Raw genomic sequence first — 19,039 nt, forward strand, 5'->3', positions numbered from 1 at the left:
AAATTTTATTTTATTAAATTTCAATGAAAATATTAATTATGATTTTTATATGCATCAATATCCAGCTCTTTAAAATTTAAGGAAAATGTACTCCCGAAGAGTCGGTTAATAGATTCTAACTCATATTAAGGCTAGCGTGACTCTGACATGATGCCGAATTTATTCAGGATCTGACACAAAGTCTGATTTATATTGATCAGAAACTGCAAGAATTCATGGAATTAAGTTGTTATTAAAACGCCAGTTTCAGGCTGGATCTGAGGGAGTCTATGGATCACAGTTGATCTGTACGACCAGCAAAGTAAGTTTGCCAGTTTGTAAGTTAACAAACGACGACAGTCTCCTAAATATTTCACTACAATTTCATTACAAACTTGCATCCTTATAAAGTAAATTCCATCGAAAAAAAATCTCAAAAAACTTCCGCATTTCATATCCGTTCTCATTTTAATTAATTCATTCCATCTTTAAATTCAGTGTAAAAAATTCCACACCGACAAAAGACATAAAGGAATTTTTCTTCATTCCATATTAGCTTCTTATTAAATTAATTCCATTTACAATAGTCTACACCTCATAATCATTTATGAGTAGTCAGAAGAACATAACATAAAAATTTCTTAGAAATTTAATTCACATCGGGCAGACGAGAAAGAAAATGAAGAAAATTATGGAACTATATCATTCCTGATGCATGTCTTTATGTTGCTTCTGCTTTTACCTCTTTTGTGTGAAATTCCACATCTAATAGAAATATTTCTTAGAGAATATATTGCCCGAGTGAAATATGAAAAAAGATTATTTTAGAGGATTATGACCTGTCTTATGACCTTTGTGGTATGAAGTATGAAGCATGTAAGTTTGTTTAATATATTAGAAGAGCTGTGGAATCATGAAATTGCTTTGTAGCTATGTGAGATGTGGTTCATTGAGTTCTAAGTCCATCCACAACAAAGGAATCTAATTTATTAAAGGATATTGAGTAGTGATGGTCATTGTCTTGGTAACAGGTCTAATGTATTTTTTAGCAAGATCATGGCTCTAAATGCAGAATTGACAGGACTAGCAAGCTCAACTAGCATATTTATAGTCATGGAAAACGTTAGAATTTGACATCAACTGGTCATTGACTTGCCATTGTCCAGTTCTAATGAATTTTTGTCCATTTAACATCAACTGGACATTATCTTCGCATTGACTTGTCATTGACTAGTTCTTACGTATTTTTCCACTCGAGTAGGTCAAGATTATGGCTCTAAATGCAGAATAAGCTGAGATGACGCTTGCTAGCATGCTCAACTAGTATATTTAAGTAGATCAAGCTCTTGATCACTTTATATTGGCAATTGGGAGACGAATGCCGGCTATAGAACCAGTTTTAAGCGTCGACAGTTGATTGAAGTACGGTCATCTAAATAAGCAAGTAAGTAATAACTTGAAAGCATGTCCTTAACTTGTTAGGAGTGAGAAACCGACGAAAATGAGTCAATCAAGTCAAAATTATTGTCAAGAATGCAAATTAGCCCCCAGGCATCTAATTTTAGTCTCAAATACCTAAAATTATGTAAATTCATGATACACGTGCACATCACAGACTAATAATAAGGTACACAAGCACATCCCAGACTAATAACAAGAAACAATTGCACATCTCGGGCTAATAACAAGCTAAAAAGTGCAATGTATGACAGAATCATAATCATGTCTGCTGCGTCATTATGCTAAAAGCATTTAACAGCAAAAACGACCATACCCAATGTCTACTAATCCGTAATAACTTGAGAGAGTAATAAAAGCAACTTCACTGTGTGTCTTCATCATTCTCGGAAACTTCATCTTCTTCTTATTTTCAACTAAAAAAGTTGTTGCTTGGTATAATAAAAGAACATGATATTTGTGCACGAAAGCCAATAAAGATGCCTCACTAAGCGATTTAGGGTGAATTTATATGTTATGTGATATAATTTTTTCCTCACGTTTTGAGCATATCATGTAGATATCCATATATACATGCTCTTATGTATATACTCGTCGAGATTAACGTTCTTGAGTCGATTTGAGGGATATTTTTGAGTTTTTGTCTGGAATATTTTTAGAGTTGATTTTTTTCAAGGGGAAAAGTAAGTCGTGGATTATGAATTTATTGTTGGATGTCGGGGGCATTGGCATGGGGAGGACATGTTACTGTAAGGCCTGTGGATGAGCTATTATTAAAGCTATTTAAATTAGCGACTTTTTTGATGCCAAGAGATCCAAAGGCATCCCAGTCGGTAGGCCAAATTCACACTTGGAATTGGCTAGCGATAGCCAGCGATAGAGCCAGCTTCATGCGCCGACTGAGGGATGCCATGGATCACACTTGATCTGTACGGCCAGCCAAGTAAGTAAGAGTGTCTAAGATTGTAAATGCGGAACTCTTAAGTCACAGAATCATGACAAAATTGTGAAAATCCATAAAGTTATTAAGCATGATATTAATCTCCGAATAAACTTGCTCACTTCCTCTCCAAAAAGGCAATTTTAACTCCAATTTATTTCCATCATTAAAACTTTTTTTCTTTGCCAATTCCTTCATATTTTCATTCTTAATTTTTCAATTTCCAACAACACGAGAATCTCGTAAACATTTCATTTTCCTTCCGTTTTCATCTCCAATTTCAGACTCTTTTTTTTTGTTGCTTCCTTTTTGGAACAAATAAAATATTATGATCAAAAATATCTCTTTCCCCAAAAATTTTTGGTTCATCTTCATGGACATTATCATTAAATGTCTTCCAGACATAAAAGTAAATGACAATTTTACTCTGCTTTCGTCATTTTATGTAGTCACAATTTTAGTTTCTTTATTTCATGGAAAAATAGGGAGTATTGAATTGGTGAGTAATTGCGAGTTTGAACCTCCTTGATTACAAGATGAAAAATGGGAGAAATTGGGGGATTACTTGAGGCAGGGATTTACAGGAGATATGTTCTTTGTTTGTTGATTGAAAAATGCTGATATAGAAGTTTTTGGGAATATATTACGGATTAAGGATATTTGGGATAGGGGAGCTTGGTTTTGGATGTAGATATGAGTCTATAGATTCCAATTGAGTTCTTTTTTAGGACAATTCTGGATAATAAGGGTAAAAATTGTACAATTGTGAAGATAATTTGGTGATTAACTGCATTTTGTTGAAAGATTTGGGAAACCGAAGTCTGACTCTGAACCGGACCAACAGTCAAGTGTATACTTTCTCCTAGTATCCCATGTTATCACTAAATGCACCTCTGGCAACCGAGATCAGTGCCGTGATATGTATTTGAAGGAATAGATTAAACTATCTAATCAACCCATGAAGATCAGCAGCCCCATAATCAGGATAAGAACAAAAAGGTTTATAACCTACAATCATGTACCGGAATAGACCAGGAGCATGACAATGAAATTATTCTAAATTATTTTGATGGATTATACTCATGAGAATGCTCATTTAGATGAGTATGCCATTGCCTGTTAACTATGCATTCTCGAAATCCCGGTCACCGATTTTTTGCTCGGGATCGGGATCTAGGATTGAAATTTTCTGTATCCAGAGATTTTTCAGGATCGAGGAATTCCGGGATATCCCAATCCCGATCCCGATAGCGAGAAAGCATAGTTGGAGCTAAAAACTCAAAATGTACATAGAAATTCATCATCTCTTTGCTCGAAGGATCTGAAATGCTCCAACATTGAGAGCCTACCATGTACGTTACCAGCAGACCACAAACTTAAATATGTGGTTTCAAATGAATCATTTCTAAATAATTGAAGGTGCATATTTTCAAAAGAAAAAAAAAAATGGTTTTGTTTAGAGTTGCTGCTCATTTTGCTGCCCAGACCTATCATAAAGTAAATCAATGTCACTTTGGACATAATGACATAGTCAGTAGATTGGTCCTAATAATTATAGACATTTCTAGATATTGAATAAAACCGATCCTTAATCCTACTTGACATCCTTCTTGAAAAATTCTATAGAATTCAAAAGGACCCCCTTAAAAAGCTTAAACCCCTCTCATTGACTACACCCCTGGATAGAAACCCAATCAATATTTCTAAAACCTCAATTCCTCTACGACCAAACAAAAAAACAACTCAAAAGCATAAACCCCATCAGCCTAAACATAACTTTTTCTTCTCTTACACTTTACGAGCTCCATACAAATTCTGAATCGCATAACTCAGACATAAGTCCGATACTCACATAAAATAAAATAAGAATTTCTACCGTGTGTAAAAAAAACTTGATTTTTTTTCTCCTTTTTGCTTTATTTTCGTTTTTCGTTAAGCCATTTCGTGTTCATTTCTCTTATTTTCGATTCTTATTCTGTTTATGACGCGCACAAGAATGCGGAGATTTTTTTTTTATAAATTTTTATTTCACTTCTCGGTAAGTATATGGATGAGAACCTAGAGGTTGTATTAAGCAACATGTACTCACCGTCTAACCAATGGTAATGAGAATATATATCGTGTATCATTAACAGGCACTGTCGATATGATTGATGGTATAATCGGTTGTGTCGATTGTGATGGTAAACTTGAATATGGTGGTGGTCGTGGATTACTAAGTACATCAGGTAATATATCCGATTGTCCACTACCATTTAATGCCCTAGTACGAGCCAAACGACGATCGCGACGATCTCGACGACGTTTTTCGCGCATTGTTATAATATCATTTGAATATTTTTCGGTTTTATTTGGCGTACCAGTCGTTGTTGTTGTTGTTGTTGCTGTAGAAATATTTTCTATGGCACTTGTGATAATTAAATTGTCTGTGGTCTGTGCATTCATGGTGGTCTGGTCATTATTATGATTACTTTCCGAACATTGCAATTCGTTATCGATATTCTCATTATTATTATTATTATTATTATTATTATTATTATTATTTATATAACACTCAACATTCACACAATTCATCATCTTATGCACATCTACACTATTACTAGTCGCATCAACATTCAATTTATTATCATATTCATATTTATTAATTATTGATGCGGACGTATCCGTGGTGGTCATTTGATATTCATTATTACTATAATTTTTAAAAGATAATACACTTGAGGTACAGGGAACATTAAGTAATGCTGTCGATGCATCATATTGTACATCATTTGATACATTATTTGTAGTTAACGATACCGGATTTTTTGTTATTTTTTGGGTATGTACAAATTTTTTTTGGTGATGTTGTTGATGTTGTGATGAAGAAGGCATTTGTGGATGAATATTATGATGATGACTTAATAATGTAAATGATGGCATTTGCACTACATTATCACTAGTATTATTAATTATATTATTACACTCATCAGCACCATTCATATTACTATTTAACAATAATAAACGATATTCATTATGCTGATTATTCCCTTGATCGTTATTATTATTATTTTCACTAAACGCGTATATTGTGTTCTCGTTAGAATTCAAATTGTGACTGATTTGTTTTGTTGCTATCGCATTGCTGACACCGTTCATCGTCGATGTTTCCGAATGTTTTATCAATGTTTCATTTCCCCTTCGTATTAAATTTATGTTTGATGTTGGTTGATTGACCTTACCATTTAATGTTGATGTTTTCATAATATTTTTGGATGTTTGTTGTTGATCCACATGACTGTTGTACAATGAGGACGAATATGGGTCTACACTGTTGCCAGTTTTATTGTTTTGCCATATGTTTGCCGATACTGTTCTCACATTCATACTTCTTTGATGATTAAATTGCATTGGTAAAGTCGTTATATTTGATGTTGTTGAGGTGGAGGTGGAAGCGACCAGGTGATTAATATCGATTATTTTTGTGTTGCTTTTATTATGAGCCAACGGTAGTTGTGAGGGATGCGATTTACAATTTTTATTATTGTGCGTTGATTGACAGTTGGTTGGATGATGATGCCGATGGCTCTTCAATGCTGATGCTGCTGTTGTCTGTTGATGCTGTAAAGATAGAATGAATAGAAAACATGTTTAAGCAGGATTCTTAGTCATTAACAAATATCATCCATTCATATAAATTTTCTCATGTCTGTTCGTTTTTGGGATTCGTTTTAATGAAAGTAATATGAGATGCCGATTTCTTGCCTTTTTTTTCAATTCTCATTCTGTTAATGGATACACCCTTCATTTTTTTTTTGTACATTATGTGAATGCTAAGAATTCCTTTTTACTAAAATTCTGTAAATATTTATTGACTATTTATTTATTTTATGGTACATATGTTTAATTTTGTGTATGGCAGTGGTGGGTGACCTGTGTGTCGCGACATACTATCACATTATGAAATGTTGCCACCATGGCGACGAGGTGGCAGAATACTGAGAACCCAGTAGGCAGCCACTTGGCGAAAACAACCAAATTTGCCAAGTGACTGCCACTTGGTTCTAAGTATACTGCTGCCCAGAGCTCGAAGTTGGTTACATTTGAGTCGAGTCAATAGAAACATAATTTGACAAGTGGCTGGCACTTGGTTCTAAGTATACTGCCGCCCAGAGCTCGAAGTCGACCAGATTTGGGTCGACTCGACTTTACCCATATTGACCTCAAGCTCTGCTGCCGCCTCATCGCCGTGGTGACCACATTTCAATATGAGACTCAACACCAAGGTGTGCCGCAAAATATAAAAGGTTGTCCACCCCTGCTGTATGCCATGAAATTTTGTGAAAAATTATATTCGATTCATTATTGTTGATAATTTGATCCCCTGTGCCAAGGATGTATCAAATACAATTAATGCATTAACACAAATTTGATCATTAACAATAGACATTATTGAAGTGTGGGACTTGAACTAGATTTCTACTATATTGAACATAATAATGATACCTTATTGTCTGAAAATGTTGCAAATATGATCGGAATAATGTTTTGTTGATGAAAATTTAGATAGTTACAGATGAATGGATTGTGGATTGTAATTAGCTCTTGAGAATATCCAATTTATATTCCATATTATCTAACATATATTCAATAAGTGGAATATATGCATAATTCAGGGATTCAGGATAGCAAGACTGTTTTAAGGGATTTGACAAGCTCTGAAAAATGCAATGTTACGTGACGAAGGTGCTTAAAAACCATAACATCAAATACATGTGTTACTTTAAGGGTGGTCTATTAGTTAGTTTTAACTATACTTTTGCATGCTATGTTTCGCAATTAATTTTTGTATACCACTGTGTAAGAATATTCTTGATACTATCTAGAGCGAGTTTCACGAGAATTTTACAGTAAAATAGACTGAATAATGTTCTAAATTGCATGACAATGGCGAAGTTTGGATGATTTTTTGGTCATTTTCTATCAGAAAAAATTTCAGCTTGAAATCATTTGTTGATTTTTTTGATAAATTTGCCCGAGAAGCACATGAAGTTTAAATGGGCAAAAGTCCGGTCTTTGGCCAACTTGACTTATTCCTTAGGTCAACTTGACTCTGGCCTGAGACTAGAATTCATCAAATGCAGACTGGATTCAGAAGCATTCTAACCTAGGACGGGAATTAGGCTATTTCTACACCATTTGTCTACTGGGTTGCTTCAAATTGACTTAATGGACCGGCTTCTGAGAAAATACCATTTAAATGTAACTAATTGTCACTATAAATCAGTGGTGGGCAACCTGTAAGATCCAGAGCTGCACGAGGATGTTCCTGACCACTATAAAACCCCGAAACCACATTATTCACCATTTTTAAGTCATGTGTTTTTAGGGATAATTGAATATCAAATCCGAATATCACAAAATCAGTCACATAGAATCGAAATCAAACCCCACGCCAGGCTAGTCCCGGATATTCAATCATTTAATCGATATTTCCTATTCTAGAAATATTCAAAGAACTCTATTGAATGACACTAATACTCTAACGTTATGTGATCTGATCAATTTGACGTGCATGTGCACCATCAATCCGATTACAGTTTTTAATTCCAATCCAATTTTAGTAACAACTTTGTTCCTCTAAAAAAAATCCATTTCCATGTGACAGACAGTGAGGAAAATTGTTCAGCACCCTCAAAAATTTTCCGAATGACGCAGGAATTCATTCCAATTTTTTTGTTATCCATTTCACTTCACCTCAATATACATAAAATGTCTAAATTTAGATATAAAAGAAATGTTGATGCTGAACGGTAGGGCATATGGAAATATAGAATATCTCACAACATGCGTCGATGCATTAGCGTACATAAATAAACAAATATGTAAATATATCCACAACTAAACATTGGAATTTTTATTACCTGATACTGATAGAAATCGTCTGTAAATGAGTGTACCATTGTTGTCGGATATTGTGAGGTGTTGACATTATGTCCATTACTGATATTATCCATATCAAGTGTTGACGTTGCAAGTCTCTTTGCGGTTACTGTCGATGATGTTCCTATTGATGCGGTAGATGAGGTTAATGATGAAGTAGTCATGTTATCATTATCATGTGTTGTTGTTGGTATATTAGTGCTATGTTGTGGTAATGGCGGTAGATAATTTCCATAAAAAGGAAAACTATATCTTAATGATGTTGGATGTACATTCGATACGTGACTATTCCACCAATTTAATGAGCTCGGTAGTGGATTCGAGTATCGATTTAACTTCCGTTTTTCACGTTCACGCTCATCATCTGATAATGAATCAGTTGATGATGATGAGGTATTTACTGTTTGATCATATGGTGTCCACAACATTGACGATAATGCCTCGTCAACATCCGGCGGACGTTTATAACGTGATTTATCCATCTTCTTCCCTTTGGGATTGTCTTGTTACTTCCGATGCTTTAGTTACCGCATTTCTCATAATTTATTTATTCTGCTTTTGTTTATTTACTTCCTTCTAGTTCCACCATCGACCTCAACTCGAGCTCCATAATGTATCCAATGTATTTACGGGAAAAAATGTATTTTCATGATGATGAATGTCTGTGGATAAGAGTGAAGAAGAGAGAATGGTATGGTTAAAAAGTTCTAAGACTTACTCTTACTCATGATTGATGAAAAATTATGCAGACTAAAATTACTGCGGAGTTAAAATTTATTGTTTTATTTCGTGTGTGTTATTTATTATTTTGTTGTGAGATGTGGTCATGGCAATCTTTGATTAGGATTGCTTTTTTGAAATGTGTTCGAGATTCTGTATGTGTGGAGTAATTTGTCATGTAGCTTTCGAGGCACTTGGAATCAATCTGAGTCTATCTAGTTAGTAACACTGTCAATTAATAACATTTTCACCGGTACGTTCCGTAAAATTTGTCATTAATCAACCGTAAGTCGTGCTAGTTACTACGAATTAAATCAAGTTGGGATTGACCATTCTGGATTAAGCTTTATTTTGTAATTTATAAAATAACTCTGCATCCTTTGGGATACTTCATAGAGAAAATTTAAGATTCGTCTGAATTTTGACTTGAGACTTGAGATAGATTGTCAATAAAAAGTCCTAACATTTGCTAGATTGTCAATGCCAAATCGTGAACTCCTCGACCGGACATATTCATTATAAAGGTGAAAGGTTAGGAAAATCCTTTCAAAATACCTTGACATAATCATTTTAGATGGCAAAATATAGTCGAACTATGATTGAACTGTCAATTGAGCATTTCACATTAGGATATTCAAACGTCATTGCAAGTAGCCTGCGAAGATATGAAGAAAACTTTAGGATGTTAGTCTGGCTCTCGAATAGCATGAAGTCTATTATTCGAATACAAAATTATAACATCTATGCGTGCTTCAAAAACTTAGTGCCAGATTTTAATCGAACTACGACACCAAGTAAGAGTCACACTTACTTGAAGCTCTGATTTTTAATGGATTAATTGTTTTGAGCTATCTTGAGGCTGTTTGGCCACTTTTAAAGGTAACATTTCGAAGAAACTTCAACAGGCTCTCTTCATGAGTTATCTCAAAAAAAAAATTATTTTGATCAGAGCTCGAAATTGACTCAGATTTGGGATGGATAAGTCAACTTTAGTCGATTAGATTTCATGTGAAATAATCTTCATCGTGTCGACTGGTGTTCAGGACATGATTGAGTGTACTCATTCATTTAATTGCAATATCTTCATTGTCTGTTAGGAAAATGAGAAAATTTCACTTAAACTAAGCCATGACTTAAATTAAAAAAAACAATCACATTTTGCATAAATTAAATTAACACAAATTTGCATCCAAATCCAAATTTTTTTCCACCAACAGATTATGACATCAAAACATCCAACACTGCACTTTAAACTTTTTTTTTTCCAAGAAAATCGCAAACTTTCTCATCCAACCACTCCAATCAATACCAAACACATTCACAGAATAAAAAAATACTAAAAGACTTTTCAACCCAAACAATTTTTTATTCCATCTAATTTCAGGACTTTTTTTCCTTCTCCGTCTTTCCATTTCAGCATTGAATTGAATTTCAAACTCAAAAAAAAATTGTGAAAAAAAAAAGTTTTATGGAATAAATTTCTTCCTTCCTCACTTTTTCTTTATTGTGGTTTTATTTTTAAGAAAGTTTCTCTTTTTTTTTGAAGCACTAGAAATACTTGAATTGTTTATAAAACATGGGTCGAGAGAATGGATTATTGTTGAGTAAAATAGCAACATTAAATTTCGTTGAGGTTCCAGGTTTTGCACATTGAAACGAAAGTTTTGCTTTGAAGAAAAAATATGTTTAAATAAGTTTTTGAATGAAAATCGCTTTTGGTTCTATGTGATGATGTGGGTGGAACTGACATGGATAAGCCAATATTGGATGAAGAATTTTAAAAAATTGTTGATTTTCCGGGTAGCACATTAAAAGATTTACAATCCCTCACCAGGGCGGCGGGATTCCGACTTTTCTGTATCATCCTCTAAACCGAATCCGACTCCAAGACAGAGTTAGTTCAGAGTTAACCCGGATTCAGGCAGAATTTTTGTTCGATTAATCGTTATATGCTATTCGGGTTTGTGTTACATTGAACTTAGATTTTTGCTCAACTGACCCTCAACAAGGGGGATGTTCACCTGAAAAGTCGTAATGCTACACAAGAGCATTTTGGCCAAAACAACCAACTTTGCCACTTGGTTGTCATTTGATTGCAGCTAGGTTGCCACTTAGACCAAATTATACTGTGCCCGATCGGGTCTAATTCATAAAAATATACATCAGTAATTGATAATCTTTCAAATTTTTAGAACAGATCTAACGAGAGCTCGAAGTCTAGTCGAGTCTATTCGAGTCACTATGTTGATTCTTCTTCGAGCCGACTAAAGTCGACTTCAGTTTTTTGAGGTAACTTTAGGGCGGCAATCTGATGTATTTTTGTCGGAACACTGCTATACTTTTCTCCCTTGTTGCTGTGTCCTCAAATGACAAAGCCTTAAAAAGTCGAAAAAGTTGAGTTGACTCAAATCGACTTCAAGTATGTCGACTTCGGGCTCTGTTTCTAGCTCTTTGTTGATCAAGAACAGTCTAGCCAACTCTCACAAATGACCACTAAATTCAACAGCAGAACACTTTTCAACATTTGTGCATCCACTTTGAAATTTTAAAAATTTGCCAAGAACAAAGAACTTACTTCATGTTGCACACATTTTTCATTCAATGCTCAAGCAAATAATTTCCGAAATGTCAAAAGCAGTCAAAAGGTTAAAACAGGAAATTAACTTTTTTACGATAAAAGCTTTGCAATTTCAAAATGTTAAAACTAAGCACTTAAGGCATTATTATTAATTAACTTTGTATTGGTTTGAAGCGTTTAATTTGGGGAAATTGGATGGAATTTCATTGATTTCTTGCCGCTGACTTTGAAATTAGACAAAGTTTGAAAAGGCACTTTGAAGATACGCACAAAAGTCGACGATAAGCTCGAGTGGACAACATGGTAATAATGTCTAATTAGGAACTAGACTAATAGTTGATAAATGAAGAGTTCAACGGAACGTTCCGTAAAAATGAGAAATCGGACCAACTTCAGTGGAATCAGACTCCATTATTATTGGACTTCAGTGTTGTCTGACACCAAAATTGAGTCCTGTCAACTATGGTTTAGCCACAAACTCCCTCATCCCTAGCATAGCCGCAAAACGTCCATCCACATTAAAACAAATCAAATACACAATTTGCCAGCCATACTGTAATTCTTTTCAAATATAATTCCGCCGCAAATCAAAAATTCAAAATTCCCCTCGTACATTTCCCACTCACACTTTGATGCCAGCAATAGCTCTAAGCATTCCCAAGCATTTTCCTTTATTTCATTCTTCAGAAGGTGTTCTTTGTGTTTCTGAAATTTTCACGCATTTTTTTCTACTTCTTCTCCTCATCAACAACAGGAAATTTTTTTCTGAAAACAATATACATGCATACATCCTCACATCTGATGAGGATGATTATTATGGTGATGATGGTGTTGTATACATGATAACATGACATACGATGAAAATTCTTCTTGCTTTCCTCAATTCTCATGCTGATGAGTCTTTGTTATGTTTTTTTTACTCGAGGATTGAATAATTTGACGAATGCGAAAATAACATCTTATAAGCGAGGAAAAATTCCAGGAAAAAATGATTGTGGATTAGAAAATTGTATGTTTTGAGACTTTAACGGAAAAGCTTTCAAGATGATGAAAATAGAAATTGACGTTGCTTGTTAAAAAATTGAAAAAAATTTTAATAAAGGAAATTCTGAGAAATTTTTTAATGACAAGCATGAGCGACATAATAAAGTTGCTAGGGTGTTACGTTGAAGACATGATGTGAGGATGCATCATCAGGCATGGGGATCAAATTTTTTCTCTTCTTCTCTTGAATGCGTCTGATGTAGTCATCAAGGTATTCTCATGTGAAGATGTAGCAATCAAGAAGGAAAAGGTGATGTTTGGAAGGATGAACAACCTCATTCCCCTTTTCTAGGGTTTGAAAATAGCATGCAAGTATACTATTTCCATCAAATTTAAGTATCTGTATAAAATATTTGCAAACATCAAGCACATACATCCATGCTACTGTCAAAACATATTATTTTCCCTAAATGTACCCCTGACTTCGATTTTAAGGCAACCCAACATGAAAATATAGCCATTAGGTTGGAAAAAGGTGTTCGTTATATGTGACTACGCTTTTGGGTTACGTGACGGTTGACTTCTTACTTACTTACTGTGACCATGCTCCGACATAGAGCCTAGGTTGCTACAAAATCCTTTCCCTCTGACTTCGTTGCTGGCTGTATCACAAAGCTTGTACAAATTCTCAGTTTTGACATCTAACTGACATTTCTCTTGGAGCACCTGGATACCTTTTCTTTGTGGATCCCAACCAAGGGCAGAATAGCAAGCTTGTGTCCCTCTTCCAGCTACAACACGACGGTCGACTTCGGCTCATTTTGAAGGAGGAATAAAATTTGCAGCATTTTGCTGTTGCAAAACTTACATGAATGATATTTTGGAAGGATTCCTGGCAGGGGTTATAGCGAAATTCCAAAATGGCAGGTATCGAAAAATAGAGCTCTTAACAGACGTTCTCTAAACGCGGCAATGGACCTGGTGCACCCAAGTGAAGAAAGTAAGCAAGTAAGTAACTAAGATCTCAAGATAATCCTCATTGTCTTATAGGATGACTTTCTGATTTTTAAAGAAACTTTTTGACCCAATTTTTCAAACATTTCACCTCAAAACCTCTCAACAAAAGCTCAAAAATGTTAGAAATTTATGTCATATCATGTTTGAAAAAAGTTACACAAGCATGAAAATGAAACATTTCTGAGTCAATGGTTCTTTTTTAACTGACAGTCGCTCACGGCAGATTTACTATTCAAAATGTTGAAAAATACGCGAGTTGGTAAAGTCAGTGGTGGGCAACCTGTGTGTTGCGGGATGATTTTTATGGAAATGTCATGAGAGGTATGGCCGAATGTGATATGGAAGTATTTTAACAATATGTGAATTTTTTTATTGGTGACATTCTCGAGCATTTCAAGCAGTTTCATGAATTTTCGTCCTTAATGAAGGAAATATTAATGTTTTGGAGCTACTTAAGGATTGTATGGTCGAGGTGTGCCTCAAAAAACACCAGATTGCCCACCACTGTCCTAAATTCAGCTTGTGTAAATTTGTACAAAGATAAAAGAATATAAAAGCCAAGTCCTCAAAATTAAAAGGGAAAATTAACATATCAACAGTACAAAAAAAAAATTATTTATTCTCCTACAAAAATGTCAACAGAAGCGTTTACACGAGCCTAGTAGCAATTCATGAGGAACATTAAAGTAAGCATTTAATGAAAACTTTTTTCCTTCATTTACCTTGTAACTTCAAGCGCTTCAGTTCACATTCACACATACACATAGAGACGGCATAATAAGAAGAAGTAAGTAAGTAAGTGGCATGACCCAGGCTGAGAAACTAGGCGGTATCGGCGGTATTTATATGAAATACCGCGGTATTTGGCGGTATTTCGCGGTATTTTGCGGTATTTCGCGGTATTTGGTTGTATGGTTTTTTCTAAGGTTTTATCTTTTTAATATGGGAAAACCGAGATGAAAAATAGTATTTTCCGGTAGTTTTTCACTCTTGTAAAAGAAAATCTATACAAAAATAGTCATTTCCGAGAGTTTTTAACCCTAATATTGGAAAATTGAAGCGAAATTTAGCTTTTTTGATGAGTTTTCATCCTAATATTGCAAAATTGAGGGAAACTTTGGCAATTCAAAATATTTATCACCTTAATATTGGAAAATTGAGGTCAAACTTAGCTTTTCCAAGAGTTTTTGACCATATTTTGGGAAAATTGAGACAAAATTCAACTTTTCCAATTGTTTTTCACTTTAATATAAGAAAATTGATGCAAAATTTAGCTTTTCCGAGAGTTTTTGATCATAATTTAGGAAAATTGAAGTAAAACTTGGCTTTTCCAAGAGTTTTTGATCATAATTTAGGAAAATTGAGGAAAAACTTAGCTTTTCCGAGAGTTTTTGACCATATTTTGGGAAAATTGATGCAAAATTTAGCTTTTCCGAGAGTTTTTGATCATAATTTAGGAAAATTGAGGTAAAACTTAGCTTTTCCGAGAGTTTTTGATCATATTTTGGGAAAATTGATGCAAAATTTAGCTTTTCCGAGAGTTTTTGATCATAATTTAGGAAAATTGAGGTAAAACTTAGCTTTTCCGAGAGTTTTTGATCATATTTTGGGAAAATTGATGCAAAATTTAGCTTTTCCGAGAGTTTTTGACCATATTTTGGGAAAATTGATGCAAAATTTAGCTTTTCCGAGAGTTTTTGACCATATTTTGGGAAAATTGATGCAAAATTTAGCTTTTCCGAGAGTTTTTGATCATAATTTAGGAAAATTGAGGTAAAACTTAGCTTTTCCGAGAGTTTTTGATCATATTTTGGGAAAATTGATGCAAAATTTAGCTTTTCCGAGAGTTTTTGACCATATTATGGGAAAATTGAAGTAAAACTTAGCTTTTCCGAGAGTTTTTGACCATATTTTGGGAAAATTGAGACAAAATTCGGCTTTTCCGGCAGATTTTCACCCAAAATTAAGATATGTGACCAAAAATTCGACTTTTCCGAGGTTTATTCACAAGGGATTGAGATTATTAATGTGAAATTTGATTTTTTTCGAGAATGAAAATTGAATTTTCACTATTTTCACAATTTTCTATTTGAGTTTTTGAGTCCTAAATAATAGGCGGTATTTATATGAAATACCGCGGTATTTGGCGGTATTTAGCGGTATTTATATGGAATACCGCGGTATTTGGCGGTATTTCGCGGTATTTGTATGGATACCGCGGTATTTAGCGGTATTTTGCGGTATTTGTATGGATACCGCGGTACTACCGCGGAGTTTCTCAGCCTGGGGCATGACAGTGCCGAAAAAAAAGAAGAAGACAGAAAAAAAAGGCATAAGCATTTACATGGCAATCTCTATAGAGATCATAAAAAGATGTGAGATATGACTCAGCATGACACAAGAAAGTGCCATAAGAATGTGCCAAAAAATGAATCTAATTTTTCACGATTTTTCTCCGTACATCCACTGCCATTTTTTTTTTTTTTTGTACTTCAAACTCAAACTTTTTTTAAATGTCATTTACATATCCACACATACTGAGGCTGAGAGACACACATTTAATGCGTAAGATATATGTGATATAAGTGATATTACTGTAATTTAAATAGCAAGCAGGCAAATAATGTTAAGCGATGAGAACAAAAGACACACAACACAAATGAGAGCAAACGAAGATGAAAATTTTATAATTTTTTTTTGCTGCTGCTTCTTCTTCTTTCCATCCACTCATAATAAGGAAAGTGATGAAGGAATATTTTGTGTATGTAAATAAATGACACTCATGAGGATGGAGGTTGGGGGGAATGAAATGTGGAAGTATTTTTACCCTTATGTGGATTTGTATTGTTGTTGACATTCTAGAGTGTTTGAAGCGGTTTTATGAAGCTTCGTACTTAGTGAAGGAAATGGGAAGGCTTTTGGAGCTACTTAAGGGTCTTTATCGTACGATTCTAAGCATCTAAGTCATGATTTTACCCAAATAGCACAAATCTATTAATGGTTAAATATTCAGCACCAATCCCTCGTGACTCAGATTTGATGTAAAATTAGGTTTAAATTCTGAATCATGCCAGATTCCTGATGCCGACTTTTGGATCAATTAGCTGACTTATGGCTATTCTGATAAGTCGACATATTCCTTTAATTCCTTGTGGCATCGATAAGGCTACCAAATAAAGCTGACTCTAATTCAGTAAAAAATATTGCTTTTGGTATTGGAAACTTGCAAGCGGAAGCAAGAAACCCAGTCAACATCCAACAATCCCCCATAAATTTCCTACAAAATCATCACAAAGGAAAAAAATCCTCAAAAAATGAATAAAGAGACGAATTTTAAAGCACCAAAAGAAAAAAGAGACTAAGCATTTCTGATGATGTTTTCGTGTCACATAGATAAGCATAATCAAAGTTTAGCAAACATCATGAAAATGAATGAAATTTATCCGAGATTTTTGTTTTGAATTTTTCATTTGAATGTTAAAGGGACTTTTTAGTCTAGGATTTTTTGTGCCTTTTCTTCTGTCATGAATATTAAGCAATTTTTGGGAAAATGAATAAACAAGGACTTTTTTATTTGCCTTCGTAGAAGATTAAATTGATTGAGATTTCTTTGATGTTTAGTAACTCAATAAAGTGAGTGATATTAAGGATTGAGACTTCAGTTGGTGACTTTATTGGATAAAAATTTGCTTATTTAGCACAACGATAGAATCGATTCAAAATCTGGAAACAGGTCGGTGTGACTCTAATATGGTACTTAATTCCATCAAATTAACTGATTTATGATATTCGAGTTATATCTCCGAGCGACTCAAATCAAGACTTAAGTTCATCAAATTCAATACCAAGCGAGAGTGATCCTAGGATTGGATTTTAATCGATTAACCGATTTGTGCTATTCGGGTTAGATCCACGAGCAATACAAATGAAGAAGGCTCTATCACAGTATTTCTAAGGCTCTGCTAAATCTCTTCAATTACCACAAATTAAGGAGGGTCCGCTACAGAACTTTTAAGACTCCACCTTTAATAAGCATCTTTAATGACACCAAATGGAAGATATCTCCATTTGGTGTCCATAAAGCTACCAAAGCAGAGTAGCGAAGCCTATGTCTTCATTCGTGAAACTCGCGTATGTCTAGTCAAATATTTTACAATTTACGGATAAATATTAGTGTCTTGAATTTAGCAACATTAAAGCATTCAAAAATTCCTGAAAATTCCCCAAAATTCCCTCAAAAAACTGTCAAAAAACTCATCCCAAAAACTCTCAATAAATTCCAAAAAGACATTCATTCATATTACAGAATATGTCAAAAGTCATAAATCTACACAATCTAGATACATTAAGACATTTTTTATGTCTCGCCCTTTTATGAGGTATATCCACATAAAAAAGGGCTCAAAAATTCTATACTGAAATGTGGATATACATAACTGGCACATAACATGATGAAATATTCGTATTTCATTTCAATTCCTTTTATAAATCATCAACATGATGCTGAATTCATAGATATCAAAAATACTATGTGTACATGATGAATGGGAATAGGATGAATATTCAGGTCTTAATCCCTTCTTCGTTATCGAATAATCGAGTTTTTGATTACATTTTTTTTATTTTATTTTTTGAAAAAGTTTTTGAATTGAGTTTTGAGATTTTTGAGGCAACCAAGCTTAAAATACGATTTTACTTTTAATCTACAAAAATTAATTAAAATTACAAAATTTTCAAATTGAAATTTTTTTATTAGCAAAATAAAAAAAAGTTTTAAATTGAAAAGTTTTTATGCAACAAAAAAAAAATCAATCAATTCTAATTCAATTCATCTGCTTAACAGGAAGTGTGTTTAGGGAGGTGAGTAGGAGGCTAGGTTAGGGGTCAACACCCTCACAACTGCCCCTCCCCCATTTCTCCCCTTCCTAACCATTTTTCGAATTCAAATTCAATTTGCTAGCGTTTTTTGTGAAAAAATTCTTAGCGTTCCTAACCGTCCATATTTCAATACCTTAACGTCCCTAACTGTCCGTACTTCAGTACCTTAATGTCCCTAACTGTCCGTATTTCAGTACCTTAACGTTCCTAACCGTCCATATTTCAATACCTTAACGTCCCTAACTGTCCGTACTTCAGTACCTTAATGTCCCTAACTGTCCGTATTTCAGTACCTTAACGTCCCTAACCTTCCATATTTCGGTACCTTAACCATACCTAACCGTCGGCAAGGTCCTATCCTTGCACTCAATATAAACAATTTTCATGAACCCCCTTCCTGGACATGTCCCATATCTCTTTAAATACCAAAAATTTCAACCTTAAATCTCCTCAAAAAATTTGCTCCATATTTTCAATTCATGCCTTAACATCATTGCCGTTCTTAAACATTCATTCATCCGTTTACACATCAAATAAGCAGCCACCTTCACATGCATTTGCCA

General features: G+C 34.1%; 1 protein-coding gene across 1 annotated transcript in view; it reads right to left on the reverse strand.

Moving 5' to 3' along the window:
* LOC139095677 (putative uncharacterized protein DDB_G0277255) overlaps positions 1–19,039 on the reverse strand; it is a 74,506-nt gene that overhangs the window by 42,972 nt on the left and 12,495 nt on the right. The window contains exons 2-3 of the mRNA XM_070647117.1: positions 8,281–8,961; positions 4,467–5,977 (exon numbers count right to left, since the gene is read on the reverse strand). Coding sequence (XP_070503218.1) covers positions 4,467–5,977; positions 8,281–8,781 — 2,012 coding nt within the window. The 5' untranslated portion in view covers positions 8,782–8,961. The remainder of the gene's footprint in view (positions 1–4,466; positions 5,978–8,280; positions 8,962–19,039) is intronic.

Source organism: Chironomus tepperi, unplaced genomic scaffold (assembly GCF_022539635.2).
Source record: "Chironomus tepperi strain 1889 unplaced genomic scaffold, CSIRO-AGI_Ctep_v1 contig_373, whole genome shotgun sequence".
In the NCBI taxonomy this organism is placed as follows: Eukaryota; Metazoa; Arthropoda; class Insecta; order Diptera; family Chironomidae; genus Chironomus; species Chironomus tepperi.